The sequence below is a fragment of the Dendrobates tinctorius genome, unplaced genomic scaffold, assembly GCF_039654945.1.
Source record: "Dendrobates tinctorius isolate UK_male_01 unplaced genomic scaffold, ASM3965494v1 ptg000357l, whole genome shotgun sequence".
Classification (NCBI taxonomy): Eukaryota; Metazoa; Chordata; class Amphibia; order Anura; family Dendrobatidae; genus Dendrobates; species Dendrobates tinctorius.
In genome coordinates, this window is record NW_027362023.1 from 961,509 (window position 1) to 975,779 (window position 14,271).

General features: G+C 55.3%; 1 protein-coding gene across 1 annotated transcript in view; it reads right to left on the bottom strand.

Moving 5' to 3' along the window:
• Positions 1 to 13,781, bottom strand: part of IFRD2 (interferon related developmental regulator 2) — a 32,432-nt gene extending 18,651 nt beyond the window's left edge. The window contains exons 1-4 of the mRNA XM_073562554.1: positions 13,480 to 13,781; positions 8,050 to 8,166; positions 7,900 to 7,984; positions 7,702 to 7,826 (exon numbers count right to left, since the gene is read on the bottom strand). Coding sequence (XP_073418655.1) covers positions 7,702 to 7,826; positions 7,900 to 7,984; positions 8,050 to 8,166; positions 13,480 to 13,534 — 382 coding nt within the window. The 5' untranslated portion in view covers positions 13,535 to 13,781. The remainder of the gene's footprint in view (positions 1 to 7,701; positions 7,827 to 7,899; positions 7,985 to 8,049; positions 8,167 to 13,479) is intronic.
• Between the last annotated feature and the right edge of the window lie 490 nt (positions 13,782 to 14,271).

Consider the following 14,271-nt stretch of genomic DNA (forward strand, 5'->3'; position numbering starts at 1 on the left):
CATTACACTGGCTACCCATCCACTCCAGAATTCAGTATAAACTTATTACCCTCACCCACAAAGCCCTCCATGGCTCAGCACCACCCTACATCTCCTCCCTTGTTTCAGTATACCACCCTACCCGCGCCCTCCGTTCTGCTGATGATCTGAGGTTAGTATCCTCAATAGTCAGAACCTCCCACTCCCGTCTCCAAGACTTTACACGTGCCGCGCCAATTCTTTGGAATGCACTTCCCAGGTCAATACGATTAGTCCCCAATCCCCACAATTTTAAGCGTGTCCTGAAAACGCATTTATTCAGAATGGCCTATCGCCTCAACACATTAACCTAACCTATCCCTGTGTGGCAGAGCCAAAAGTTTTACCATAACCAGGTTCCCAGCATCATGTTCCCACATGCTTTATGCATCCATTAGCCCTCTGTGTCTGTACTGTTACACACTTAACATTATGGCTGGTCCATACAATCAGGGCAACTGTTACCACCCACCTTTCGTGTCTCCCTCTTTCCTCATAGACTGTAAGCTTGTGAGCAGGGCCCTCACTCCTCTTGGTATTTGTTATAATCTACTGTATGTGATTATTGTTATGCTGTAATGTCTATTGTCTGTACAAATCCCCTCTGAAATGTAAAGTGCTGCGGAATATGTCAGCGCTATAAAAATAAAATTTATTATTATTATTATTATAGATAGGAGACATTCTCAGTGATGTCACCGCTGATCTCTAGTGATGGATAGGAGACATTCTCAGTGATGTCACCGCTGATCTGTGGTGATGGATAGGAGACATTCTCAGTGACGTCACCTCTGATCTCTAGTGATGGATAGGAGGCATTCTCAGTGATGTCACCACTGATCTCTAGTGATGGATAGGAGACATTCTCAGTGATGTCACCGCTGATCTCTAGTGATGGATAGGAGGCATTCTCAGTGATGTCACCACTGATCTCTAGTGATGGATAGGAGACATTCTCAGTGATGTCACCGCTGATCTCTAGTGATGGATAGGAGGCATTCTCAGTGACGTCACCACTGATCTCTAGTGATGGATAGGAGACATTCTCAGTGATGTCACCGCTGATCTCTAGTGATGGATAGGAGGCATTCTCAGTGACGTCACCACTGATCTCTAGTGATGGATAGGAGACATTCTCAGTGACGTCACCTCTGATCTCTAGTGATGGATAGGAGGCATTCTCAGTGATGTCACCGCTGATCTGTGGTGATGGATAGGAGACATTCTCAGTGACGTCACCTCTGATCTCTAGTGATGGATAGGAGACATTCTCAGTGATCATAGAATCATAGAATCGTAGAGTTGGAAGGGACCTCCTGGGCCATCTGGTCCAACCCCCTGCTCAAAGCAGGATTCGCTAAATCATCCCAGTCAGATGTCTGTCCAGCCTCTGTTTGAAGACTTCCATTGAAGGAGAACTCACCACTTCTCGTGGCAGCCTGTTCTACTCATTGATCACTCTAACTGTCAAAAAGTTTTTTCTAATATCTAATCTGTGTCTCCTCCCATTCAGTTTCATCCCATTGCTTCTAGTCTTTCCTTGTGCAAATGAGAATAAAGTTGATCCTTCTACAATGTGACAGCCCTTTAGATATTTGTAGACAGCTATTAAGTCTCCTCTCAGTCTTCTTTTTTGCAAACTAAACATTCCCAAATCCTGCAACCTTTCCTCATAAGACAGGGTTTGCAGACCGGTCACCATTCTGGTCGCTCTTTTCTGAACTTGCTCCAGTTTGTTGACGTCTTTTTTAAAATGTGGTGCCCAAAACTGGACACAATATTCCAGATGAGGTCTGACCAAAGAGGAGTAGAGGGAAATAATGACTTCACGTGATCTAGACTGTATGCTTCTGTTAATACATCCTAGAATTGCATTTGCCTTTTTTGCTGCTGCATCACACTGTTGACTCATATTCAGTCTGTGATCTATTAGTATACCCAAGTCTTTTTCACATGTGCTGTCACTTAGCCCTATTCCTCCCATTCTATATATGCTTTTTTCATTTTTATTGCCCAGATGTAGTAGTGTATGTCACCGTTGATCTCTAGTGATGGATAGGAGGCATTCTCAGTGATGTCACCGCTGATCTCTAGTGATGGATAGGAGGCATTCTCAGTGATGTCACCTCTGATCTCTAGTGATGGATAGGAGACATTCTCAGTGATGTCACCTCTGATCTCTAGTGATGGATAGGAGGCATTCTCAGTGATGTCACCTCTGATCTCTAGTGATGGATAGGAGGCATTCTCAGTGATGTCACCTCTGATCTCTAGTGATGGATAGGAGGCATTCTCAGTGATGTCACCTCTGATCTCTAGTGATGGATAGGAGGCATTCTCAGTGATGTCACCTCTGATCTCTAGTGATGGATAGGAGACATTCTCAGTGATGTCACCTCTGATCTCTAGTGATGGATAGGAGGCATTCTCAGTGATGTCACCGCTGATCTCTAGTGATGGATAGTAGACATTCTCAGTGATGTCACCACTGATCTCTAGTGATGGATAGGAGACATTCTCAGTGATGTCACCGCTGATCTCTGGTGATGGATAGGAGACATTCTCAGTGATGTCACCGCTGATCTCTAGTGATGGATAGGAGGCATTCTCAGTGATGTCACCTCTGATCTCTAGTGATGGATAGGAGGCATTCTCAGTGATGTCACCACTGATCTCTAGTGATGGATAGGAGGCATTCTCAGTAATGTCACCGCTGATCTCAGGTGATGGATAGGAGACATTCTCAGTGATGTCACCGCTGATCTCTGGTGATGGATAGGAGACATTCTCAGTGATGTCACCGCTGATCTCTAGTGATGGATAGGAGGCATTCTCAGTGATGTCACCTCTGATCTCTAGTGATGGATAGGAGGCATTCTCAGTGATGTCACCTCTGATCTCTAGTGATGGATAGGAGGCATTCTCAGTGATGTCACCTCTGATCTCTAGTGATGGATAGGAGACATTCTCAGTGATGTCACCTCTGATCTCTAGTGATGGATAGGAGGCATTCTCAGTGATGTCACCGCTGATCTCTAGTGATGGATAGTAGACATTCTCAGTGATGTCACCACTGATCTCTAGTGATGGATAGGAGACATTCTCAGTGATGTCACCGCTGATCTCTGGTGATGGATAGGAGACATTCTCAGTGATGTCACCGCTGATCTCTAGTGATGGATAGGAGGCATTCTCAGTGATGTCACCTCTGATCTCTAGTGATGGATAGGAGGCATTCTCAGTGATGTCACCACTGATCTCTAGTGATGGATAGGAGGCATTCTCAGTAATGTCACCGCTGATCTCAGGTGATGGATAGGAGACATTCTCAGTGATGTCACCGCTGATCTCTGGTGATGGATAGGAGACATTCTCAGTGATGTCACCGCTGATCTCTAGTGATGGATAGGAGGCATTCTCAGTGATGTCACCTCTGATCTCTAGTGATGGATAGGAGGCATTCTCAGTGATGTCACCGCTGATCTCTAGTGATGGATAGGAGGCATTCTCAGTGATGTCACCTCTGATCTCTAGTGATGGATAGGAGACATTCTCAGTGATGTCACCTCTGATCTCTAGTGATGGATAGGAGACATTCTCAGTAATGTCACCTCTGATCTCTAGTGATGGATAGGAGGCATTCTCAGTGATGTCACCGCTGATCTCTAGTGATGGATAGGAGACATTCTCAGTGATGTCACCGCTGATCTCTAGTGATGGATAGGAGGCATTCTCAGTGATGTCACCGCTGATCTCTAGTGCTGGATAGGAGGCATTCTCAGTGATGTCACCTCTGATCTCTAGTGATGGATAGGAGGCATTCTCAGTGATGTCACCACTGATCTCTAGTGATGGATAGGAGGCATTCTCAGTGATGTCACCTCTGATCTCTAGTGATGGATAGGAGACATTCTCAGTAATGTCACCTCTGATCTCTAGTGATGGATAGGAGGCATTCTCAGTGATGTCACCTCTGATCTCTAGTGATGGATAGGAGACATTCTCAGTGATGTCACCTCTGATCTCTAGTGATGGATAGGAGGCACTCTCAGTGATGTCACCGCTGATCTCTGGTGATGGATAGTAGACATTCTCAATGTCACCTCTGATCTCTAGTGATGGATAGGAGGCATTCTCAATGTCACCGCTGATCTCTAGTGATGGATAGGAGGCATTCTCAGTGATGTCACCTCTGATCTCTAGTGATGGATAGGAGGCACTCTCAGTGATATCACCGCTGATCTCTGGTGATGGATAGTAGACATTCTCAATGTCACCTCTGATCTCTAGTGATGGATAGGAGGCATTCTCAGTGATGTCACCTCTGATCTCTAGTGATGGATAGGAGGCACTCTCAGTGATGTCACCGCTGATCTCTAGTGATGGATAGGAGACATTCTCAGTGATGTCACCTCTGATCTCTAGTGATGGATAGGAGGCACTCTCAGTGATGTCACCGCTGATCTCTAGTGATGGATAGGAGGCATTCTCAGTGATGTCACCTCTGATCTCTAGTGATGGATAGGAGGCACTCTCAGTGATGTCACCGCTGATCTCTAGTGATGGATAGGAGACATTCTCAGTGATGTCACCTCTGATCTCTAGTGATGGATAGGAGACATTCTCAGTGATGTCACCTCTGATCTCTAGTGATGGATAGGAGGCACTCTCAGTGATGTCACCTCTGATCTCTAGTGATGGATAGGAGACATTCTCAGTGATGTCACCGCTGATCTCTAGTGATGGATAGGAGACATTCTCAGTGATGTCACCTCTGATCTCTAGTGATGGATAGGAGGCATTCTCAGTGATGTCACCGCTGATCTCTGGTGATGGATAGGAGACATTCTCAGTGATGTCACCGCTGATCTCTAGTGATGGATAGGAGGCATTCTCAGTGATGTCACCTCTGATCTCTAGTGATGGATAGGAGGCATTCTCAGTGATGTCACCACTGATCTCTAGTGATGGATAGGAGGCATTCTCAGTAATGTCACCGCTGATCTCAGGTGATGGATAGGAGACATTCTCAGTGATGTCACCGCTGATCTCTGGTGATGGATAGGAGACATTCTCAGTGATGTCACCGCTGATCTCTAGTGATGGATAGGAGGCATTCTCAGTGATGTCACCTCTGATCTCTAGTGATGGATAGGAGGCATTCTCAGTGATGTCACCGCTGATCTCTAGTGATGGATAGGAGGCATTCTCAGTGATGTCACCTCTGATCTCTAGTGATGGATAGGAGACATTCTCAGTGATGTCACCTCTGATCTCTAGTGATGGATAGGAGACATTCTCAGTAATGTCACCTCTGATCTCTAGTGATGGATAGGAGGCATTCTCAGTGATGTCACCGCTGATCTCTAGTGATGGATAGGAGACATTCTCAGTGATGTCACCGCTGATCTCTAGTGATGGATAGGAGGCATTCTCAGTGATGTCACCGCTGATCTCTAGTGCTGGATAGGAGGCATTCTCAGTGATGTCACCTCTGATCTCTAGTGATGGATAGGAGGCATTCTCAGTGATGTCACCACTGATCTCTAGTGATGGATAGGAGGCATTCTCAGTGATGTCACCTCTGATCTCTAGTGATGGATAGGAGACATTCTCAGTAATGTCACCTCTGATCTCTAGTGATGGATAGGAGGCATTCTCAGTGATGTCACCTCTGATCTCTAGTGATGGATAGGAGACATTCTCAGTGATGTCACCTCTGATCTCTAGTGATGGATAGGAGGCACTCTCAGTGATGTCACCGCTGATCTCTGGTGATGGATAGTAGACATTCTCAATGTCACCTCTGATCTCTAGTGATGGATAGGAGGCATTCTCAATGTCACCGCTGATCTCTAGTGATGGATAGGAGGCATTCTCAGTGATGTCACCTCTGATCTCTAGTGATGGATAGGAGGCACTCTCAGTGATATCACCGCTGATCTCTGGTGATGGATAGTAGACATTCTCAATGTCACCTCTGATCTCTAGTGATGGATAGGAGGCATTCTCAGTGATGTCACCTCTGATCTCTAGTGATGGATAGGAGGCACTCTCAGTGATGTCACCGCTGATCTCTAGTGATGGATAGGAGACATTCTCAGTGATGTCACCTCTGATCTCTAGTGATGGATAGGAGGCACTCTCAGTGATGTCACCGCTGATCTCTAGTGATGGATAGGAGGCATTCTCAGTGATGTCACCTCTGATCTCTAGTGATGGATAGGAGGCACTCTCAGTGATGTCACCGCTGATCTCTAGTGATGGATAGGAGACATTCTCAGTGATGTCACCTCTGATCTCTAGTGATGGATAGGAGACATTCTCAGTGATGTCACCTCTGATCTCTAGTGATGGATAGGAGGCACTCTCAGTGATGTCACCTCTGATCTCTAGTGATGGATAGGAGACATTCTCAGTGATGTCACCGCTGATCTCTAGTGATGGATAGGAGACATTCTCAGTGATGTCACCTCTGATCTCTAGTGATGGATAGGAGGCACTCTCAGTGATGTCACCTCTGATCTCTAGTGATGGATAGGAGGCATTCTCAGTGATGTCACCTCTGATCTCTAGTGATGGATAGGAGGCACTCTCAGTGATGTCACCGCTGATCTCTAGTGATGGATAGGAGACATTCTCAATGTCACCGCTGATTTCTAGTGATGGATAGGAGGCATTCTCAGTGATGTCACCACTGATCTCTAGTGATGGATAGGAGGCATTCTCAGTGATGTCACCGCTGATCTCTAGTGATGGATAGGAGGCATTCTCAGTGATGTCACCGCTGATCTCTAGTGATGGATAGGAGGCATTCTCAGTGATGTCACCGCTGATCTCTAGTGATGGATAGGAGGCATTCTCAGTGATGTCACCGCTGATCTCTAGTGATGGATAGGAGGCATTCTCAGTGATGTCACCGCTGATCTCTAGTGATGGATAGGAGACATTCTCAGTGATGTCACCGCTGATCTCTAGTGATGGATAGGAGACATTCTCAGTGATGTCACCGCTGATCTCTAGTGATGGATAGGAGACATTCTCAGTGATGTCACCTCTGATCTCTAATGATGGATAGGAGACATTCTCAGTGATGTCACCTCTGATCTCTAGTGATGGATAGGAGACATTCTCAATGTCACCGCTGATCTCTAGTGGCGGACAGGCGGCGTTCTGGGATGTCACCGCTGATCTCTAGTGGCGGACAGGCGGCGTTCTGGGATGTCACCGCTCATCTCTAGTGGCGGACAGGCGGCGTTCTGGGATGTCACCGCTCATCTCTAGTGGCGGACAGGCGGCGTTCTGGGATGTCACCGCTCATCTCTAGTGGCGGACAGGCGGTGTTCTGGGATGTCACCGCTCATCTCTAGTGGCGGACAGGCGGCGTTCTGGGATGTCACCGCTCATCTCTAGTGGCGGACAGGCGGTGTTCTGGGATGTCACCGCTCATCTCTAGTGGCGGACAGGCGGTGTTCTGGGATGTCACCGCTCATCTCTAGTGGCGGACAGGCGGTGTTCTGGGATGTCACCGCTCATCTCTAGTGGCGGACAGGCGGTGTTCTGGGATGTCACCTCTCATCTCTAGTGGCGGACAGGCGGCGTTCTGGGATGTCACCGCTCATCTCTAGTGGCGGACAGGCGGTGTTCTGGGATGTGTGGAGCGCACATCTAGGATGACGTTACCTTTTTTCAGACAGCGCTCCAGGGCGTCGGTGAGGGTGACTCTTCTCTCTGCCAGGAAATCGCTGAGGACCTGTGAGGACAGAGCGAGCCGCACGCTGGTCAGGGCCGTCACTCGGGTTTTTGCGCTGTAAGCAATTAATAGTGATTAGAAGACAGAAGATCCGGAATCCTCCCTGCGCCACAGTGCCGACACCTCACCTCTTATCAGTAAGATTGTCGATGTCTTCCTTCAGCTTGTCTTCTCGCTGCTCCTGAGCCGACAGCAAATCCTGCGCGTCACTGCCTGATGGGGGTTACAATCCGTCATATTTCAGCCTGTGAACGCTGTGACGCCGCACGGCCACTCACCTGAGCCCTCCTCGGCCACACTAACGCTCTCACTGGCGCTGCTGCAGTGACTGAGGACATCACTGGCTCCTTCATCATCGCTGGCCTCCGAGTCTGCCCGTGTGCCGGCCCGAGAACCTGAAATGATAGGAAACTTATCAGGGCTGACGTGCGATCAGTGAACGCGGAGGAGGAGCACGAGGCGGAGCGCACACTACACCGCTGCACGCCAGTGACAGCCGGGCTCTCGCATCACTTGGTCTTTAATTTGCACTGTTCCTTTAAATCTTTGCTGGGACTCGATCTGTCCGGGGCCTGAGCTATCTGAGCTGCAGGCGTCACATGACCTGCGGGACCCTCTACAGCGGCCCACGACCCGAGCGGAGGTCACTGAGCCTTCCCATAATAACATGAAGCCCGGCCGAGCCCACACTGCGGGGATCCGTACAGGGAGCGGGCACAAGAGCTCTGCGTGTGCAGCCGTACGCAGGAACCCTGCAGAGCCATGCGAGCAGTGCTGGGGAATAATCAGCAGCTCACGGGTCAGTGACAGGCAGCAGCGACCCTCACAACGCAGAGCAAACCGCCAGCGAATGGGAACATTCTGGTCCTGCTGACACAGCTGAGGGGCTGTTACAATGTATCAATGCTCTACAAATCTCATCTACAGTGATACATAGTAACAAACCCTCAGCTGTGAGCAGGACGAGGTTGGGAGAGATTATTAGCCGCTGGGTGTAGACAATCCACTGACAGTAAGCAGAGGTCTTAGATGGAGCCAAGACACAACGGATGGAATGGATTTCTGCTTTGCGCCATTTTTGAAAAGTGGGTGTGGTTATCTGGAAGGGGCAGGGCCGCCATCGGCCCGACGGATGTACTGACCACGGCGCACACCGCGCCCGGCCATGTCTGTTCCCCCGGATGGGTGCAGCGAGTGATAAATCTGACACCTCCCTCTCCAATTTCATATTGTCTCCCCAAATTTATTGAAAATCTGCAAAAATCGTCATTATTTTGGTGATTATTCACAGAGGTCGGACGTCATGGGGCCAAGAATGAGCCAGAGCCTCGGGCAGCGCCGCCCTCGTGACCCTCTATGTCAGGGTGCAGGGAAGGAAACTTGTGTCTGCAGCCCCCATAACTGCAGCGCCAAAGTATCAGCCGACGAATATGGGGGACGAGAAACCGACGACACGGCTGCCATACATAACGTGTCATGCGGGGAGCGAATAGAGTGCACCATGTAGGTACTACAGGCAGTGGGGGCAGCGCCGTGCACCGTGGTGGTGGTGATACAGATGGCGGGCAGCTCCATGCACCGTGGTGGTGGTGATACAGATGGCGGGCAGCTCCGTGCACCGTGGTGGTGGCGATACAGATGGCGGGCAGCTCCATGCACCGTGGTGGTGGTGATACAGATGGCGGGCAGCTCCATGCACCGTGGTGGTGGTGATACAGATGGCGGGCAGCTCCGTGCACCGTGGTGGTGGTGATACAGATGGCGGGCAGCGCCGTGCACCGTGGTGGTGGTGATACAGATGGTGGGCAGCACCATGCACCGTGGTGGTGATACGGATGGCGGGCAGCGCCGTGCACCGTGGTGGTGGTGATACAGATGGCGGGTAGCTCCGAGCACCGTGGTGGTGGTGATACAGATGGTGGGCAGCGCCGTGCACCGTGGTGGCGGTGATACGGATGGCGGGCAGCGCCTTGCACCGTGGTGGTGGTGATACGGATGGCGGGCAGCACCGTGCACCGTGGTGGTGGTGATACGGATGGCGGGCAGCGCCGTGCACCGTGGTGGTGGTGATACGGATGGCGGGCAGCGCCGTGCACCGTGGTGGTGGTGATACGGATGGCGGGCAGCGCCGTGCACCGTGGTGGTGGTGATACGGATGGCGGGCAGCACCATGCACCGTGGTGGTGATACGGATGGCGGGCAGCGCCGTGCTCCGTGGTGGTGATACAGATGGCGGGCAGCGCCGTGCACCGTGGTGGTGGTGATACAGATGGCGGGCAGCTCCGTGCACCGTGGTGGTGGTGATACAGATGGCAGGCAGCTCCATGCACCGTGGTGGTGGTGATACAGATGGCGGGCAGTGCCGCGCACCGTGGTGGTGGTGATACGGATGGCGGGCAGCACCATGCACCGTGGTGGTGATACGGATGGCGGGCAGCGCCGTACACCGTGGTGGTGGTGATACAGATGGCAGGCAGCGCCGTGCACCGTGGTGGTGGTGATACGGATGGCGGGCAGCGCCGTGCACCGTGGTGGTGGTGATACAGATGGCGGGCAGCACCGTGGTGGTGGTGATACAGATGGCGGGCAGCTCCGTGCACCGTGGTGGTGGTGATACAGATGGCGGGCAGCTCCGTGCACCGTGGTGGTGGTGATACGGATGGTGGGCAGCGCCGTGCACCGTGGTGGTGAACTGGTGATACGGATGGCGGGCAGCGCCGTGCACCGTGGTGGTGGTGATACGGATGGCGGGCAGCGCCGTGCACCGTGGTGGTGGTGATACGGATGGCGGGAAGCGCCGTGCACCGTGGTGGTGGTGATACGGATGGCGGGCAGCGCCGTGCACCGTGGTGGTGGTGATACGGATGGCGGGAAGCGCCGTGCACCGTGGTGGTGGTGATACGGATGGCGGGAAGCGCCGTGCACCGTGGTGGTGGTGATACGGATGGCGGGAAGCGCCGTGCACCGTGGTGGTGGTGATACGGATGGCGGGCAGCGCCGTGCTCCGTGGTGGTGATACAGATGGCGGGCAGCGCCGTGCACCGTGGTGGTGGTGATACAGATGGCGGGCAGCTCCGTGCACCGTGGTGGTGGTGATACAGATGGCAGGCAGCTCCATGCACCGTGGTGGTGGTGATACAGATGGCGGGCAGTGCCGCGCACCGTGGTGGTGGTGATACGGATGGCGGGCAGCACCATGCACCGTGGTGGTGATACGGATGGCGGGCAGCGCCGTACACCGTGGTGGTGGTGATACAGATGGCAGGCAGCGCCGTGCACCGTGGTGGTGGTGATACGGATGGCGGGCAGCGCCGTGCACCGTGGTGGTGGTGATACAGATGGCGGGCAGCACCGTGGTGGTGGTGATACAGATGGCGGGCAGCTCCGTGCACCGTGGTGGTGGTGATACAGATGGCGGGCAGCTCCGTGCACCGTGGTGGTGGTGATACAGATGGCGGGCAGCTCCGTGCACCGTGGTGGTGGTGATACGGATGGTGGGCAGCGCCGTGCACCGTGGTGGTGAACTGGTGATACGGATGGCGGGCAGCGCCGTGCACCGTGGTGGTGGTGATACGGATGGCGGGCAGCGCCGTGCACCGTGGTGGTGGTGATACGGATGGCGGGAAGCGCCGTGCACCGTGGTGGTGGTGACACGGATGGCGGGCAGCGCCGTGCACCGTGGTGGTGGTGATACGGATGGCGGGAAGCGCCGTGCACCGTGGTGGTGGTGATACGGATGGCGGGAAGCGCCGTGCACCGTGGTGGTGGTGATACGGATGGCGGGAAGCGCCGTGCACCGTGGTGGTGGTGATACGGATGGCGGGCAGCGCCGTGCACCGTGGTGGTGGTGATACGGATGGCGGGCAGCGTCGTGCACCGTGGTGATACGGACGGCGGGCAGCGTCGTGCACCGTGGTGGTGGTGGTGATACGGACGGCGGGCAGCGTCGTGCACCGTGGTGGTGGTGGTGATACGGACGGCGGGCAGCGTCGTGCACCGTGGTGGTGATACGGACGGCGGGCAGCGTCGTGCACCGTGGTGGTGATACGGACGGCGGGCAGCGTCGTGCACCGTGGTGGTGATACGGACGGCGGGCAGCGTCGTGCACCGTGGTGGTGATACGGACGGCGGGCAGCGTCGTGCACCGTGGTGGTGATACGGACGGCGGGCAGCGTCGTGCACCGTGGTGGTGATACGGACGGCGGGCAGCGTCGTGCACCGTGGTGGTGATACGGACGGCGGGCAGCGTCGTGCACCGTGGTGGTGATACGGACGGCGGGCAGCGTCGTGCACCGTGGTGGTGATACGGACGGCGGGCAGCGTCGTGCACCGTGGTGGTGATACGGACGGCGGGCAGCGTCGTGCACCGTGGTGGTGATACGGACGGCGGGCAGCGTCGTGCACCGTGGTGGTGATACGGACGGCGGGCAGCGTCGTGCACCGTGGTGGTGATACGGACGGTGGGCAGCGTCGTGCACCGTGGTGGTGATACGGACGGCGGGCAGCGTCGTGCACCGTGGTGGTGATACGGACGGCGGGCAGCGTCGTGCACCGTGGTGGTGATACGGACGGCGGGCAGCGTCGTGCACCGTGGTGGTGATACGGACGGCGGGCAGCGTCGTGCACCGTGGTGGTGATACGGACGGCGGGCAGCGTCGTGCACCGTGGTGGTGATACGGACGGCGGGCAGCGTCGTGCACCGTGGTGGCGGTGGTGATACGGACGGCGGGCAGCGTCGTGCACCGTGGTGAAGGTGGTGATACGGACGGCGGGCAGCGTCGTGCACCGTGGTGGCGGTGGTGATACGGACGGCGGGCAGCGTCGTGCACCGTGGTGGCGGTGGTGATACGGACGGCGGGCAGCGCCGTGGTGGCGGTGGTGATACGGACGGCGGGCAGCGCCGTGCACCGTGGTGGCGGTGGTGATACGGACGGCGGGCAGCGCCGTGCACCGTGGTGGCGGTGGTGATACGGACGGCGGGCAGCGCCGTGCACCGTGGTGGGGGTGGTGATACGGACGGCGGGCAGCGCCGTGCACCGTGGTGGGGGTGGTGATACGGACGGCGGGCAGCGCCGTGCACCGTGGTGGGGGTGGTGATACGGACGGCGGGCAGCGCCGTGCACCGTGGGGGTGGTGATACGGACGGCGGGCAGCGCCGTGCACCGTGGGGGTGGTGATACGGACGGCGGGCAGCGCCGTGCACCGTGGGGGTGGTGATACGGACGGCGGGCAGCGCCGTGCACCGTGGGGGTGGTGATACGGACGGCGGGCAGCGCCGTGCACCGTGGGGGTGGTGATACGGACGGCGGGCAGCGCCGTGCACCGTGGGGGTGGTGATACGGACGGCGGGCAGCGCCGTGCACCGTGGGGGTGGTGGCACATGCTGAACCTTTGCTCAGGTTCAGCTGCAGCAGTTCTTGTCTCAGGGACCCTGTGGTGGGGGATGGGGACAAACAGGAGGTCACAGCGAGGGCATGAACCCAGAGACCCCCAATACACACGTGCACAACCCTGGAAGGTGGCCCCCGACATCACCGTACCACAGCTCACCGGGTGCCGTCAGGAGAGGGGGTGGGGGGGCTTCAGCTGTTTTGCTCCAGCTGTCAGGGTCACGGAGGGTCTCGCAGTCTCCGGTAACAGCTGTTACCAGTGAGGCCGTCACGGCCCCGGTGCCGCGCTCTCCCCGCTCACACTCCCTGGGTTCTCACCGCGGCTGGCGCTGCCCTTCTTGGCGGCGGTTCCGCTCCTCCGGGCCCGCGGCATGGTTCTGAGCAGCTGTTGAGTGTGCCACTCTAGTCAGGGGTTAGGCCTCCGCACAGGCTGCCGGGGAGGGTAGTTTTCTGAATGCCAGCTGCATTCACCGAGCCCGCACAAGAACCACAACTCCCGGCAGCACCTGGGACTGAGCTCTCCGGCGCGCTGCACTGAGCGCCGAGCATGCTGGGAACTGTAGTTGATATTCGACAGAAGTAAATACATCTTCCAGGATGCAACGGGGCACCGCGGACCGTCTCCTAGTAACCAAGGGCGGGAAAACAGCGGAGAGGAGATGGGAACTTGGAAGTTGGAAGACCAAGCATCTGAGGAGAAGTGCTGCCCGTCCTGAGGAGGCGGAGGAGGAGAGTGCTGCCCGTCCTGAGGAGGAGGAGAGTGCTGCCCGTCCTGAGGAGGAGGAGGCGGAGAGTGCTGCCCGTCCTGAGGAGGCGGAGGAGGATAGTGCTGCCCGTCCTGAGGAGGAGGAGGAGGAGAGTGCTGCCCGTCCTGAGGAGGAGGAGGCGGAGAGTGCTGCCCGTCCTGAGGAGGCGGAGGAGGAGAGTGCTGCCCGTCCTGAGGAGGCGGAGGAGGATAGTGCTGCCCGTCCTGAGGAGGAGGAGGCGGAGAGTGCTGCCCGTCCTGAGGAGGCGGAGGAGGAGAGTGCTGCCCGTCCTGAGGAGGCGGAGGAGGAGAGTGCTGCCCGTCCTGAGGAGGCGGAGGAGGAGAGTGCTGCCCGTCCTGAGGAG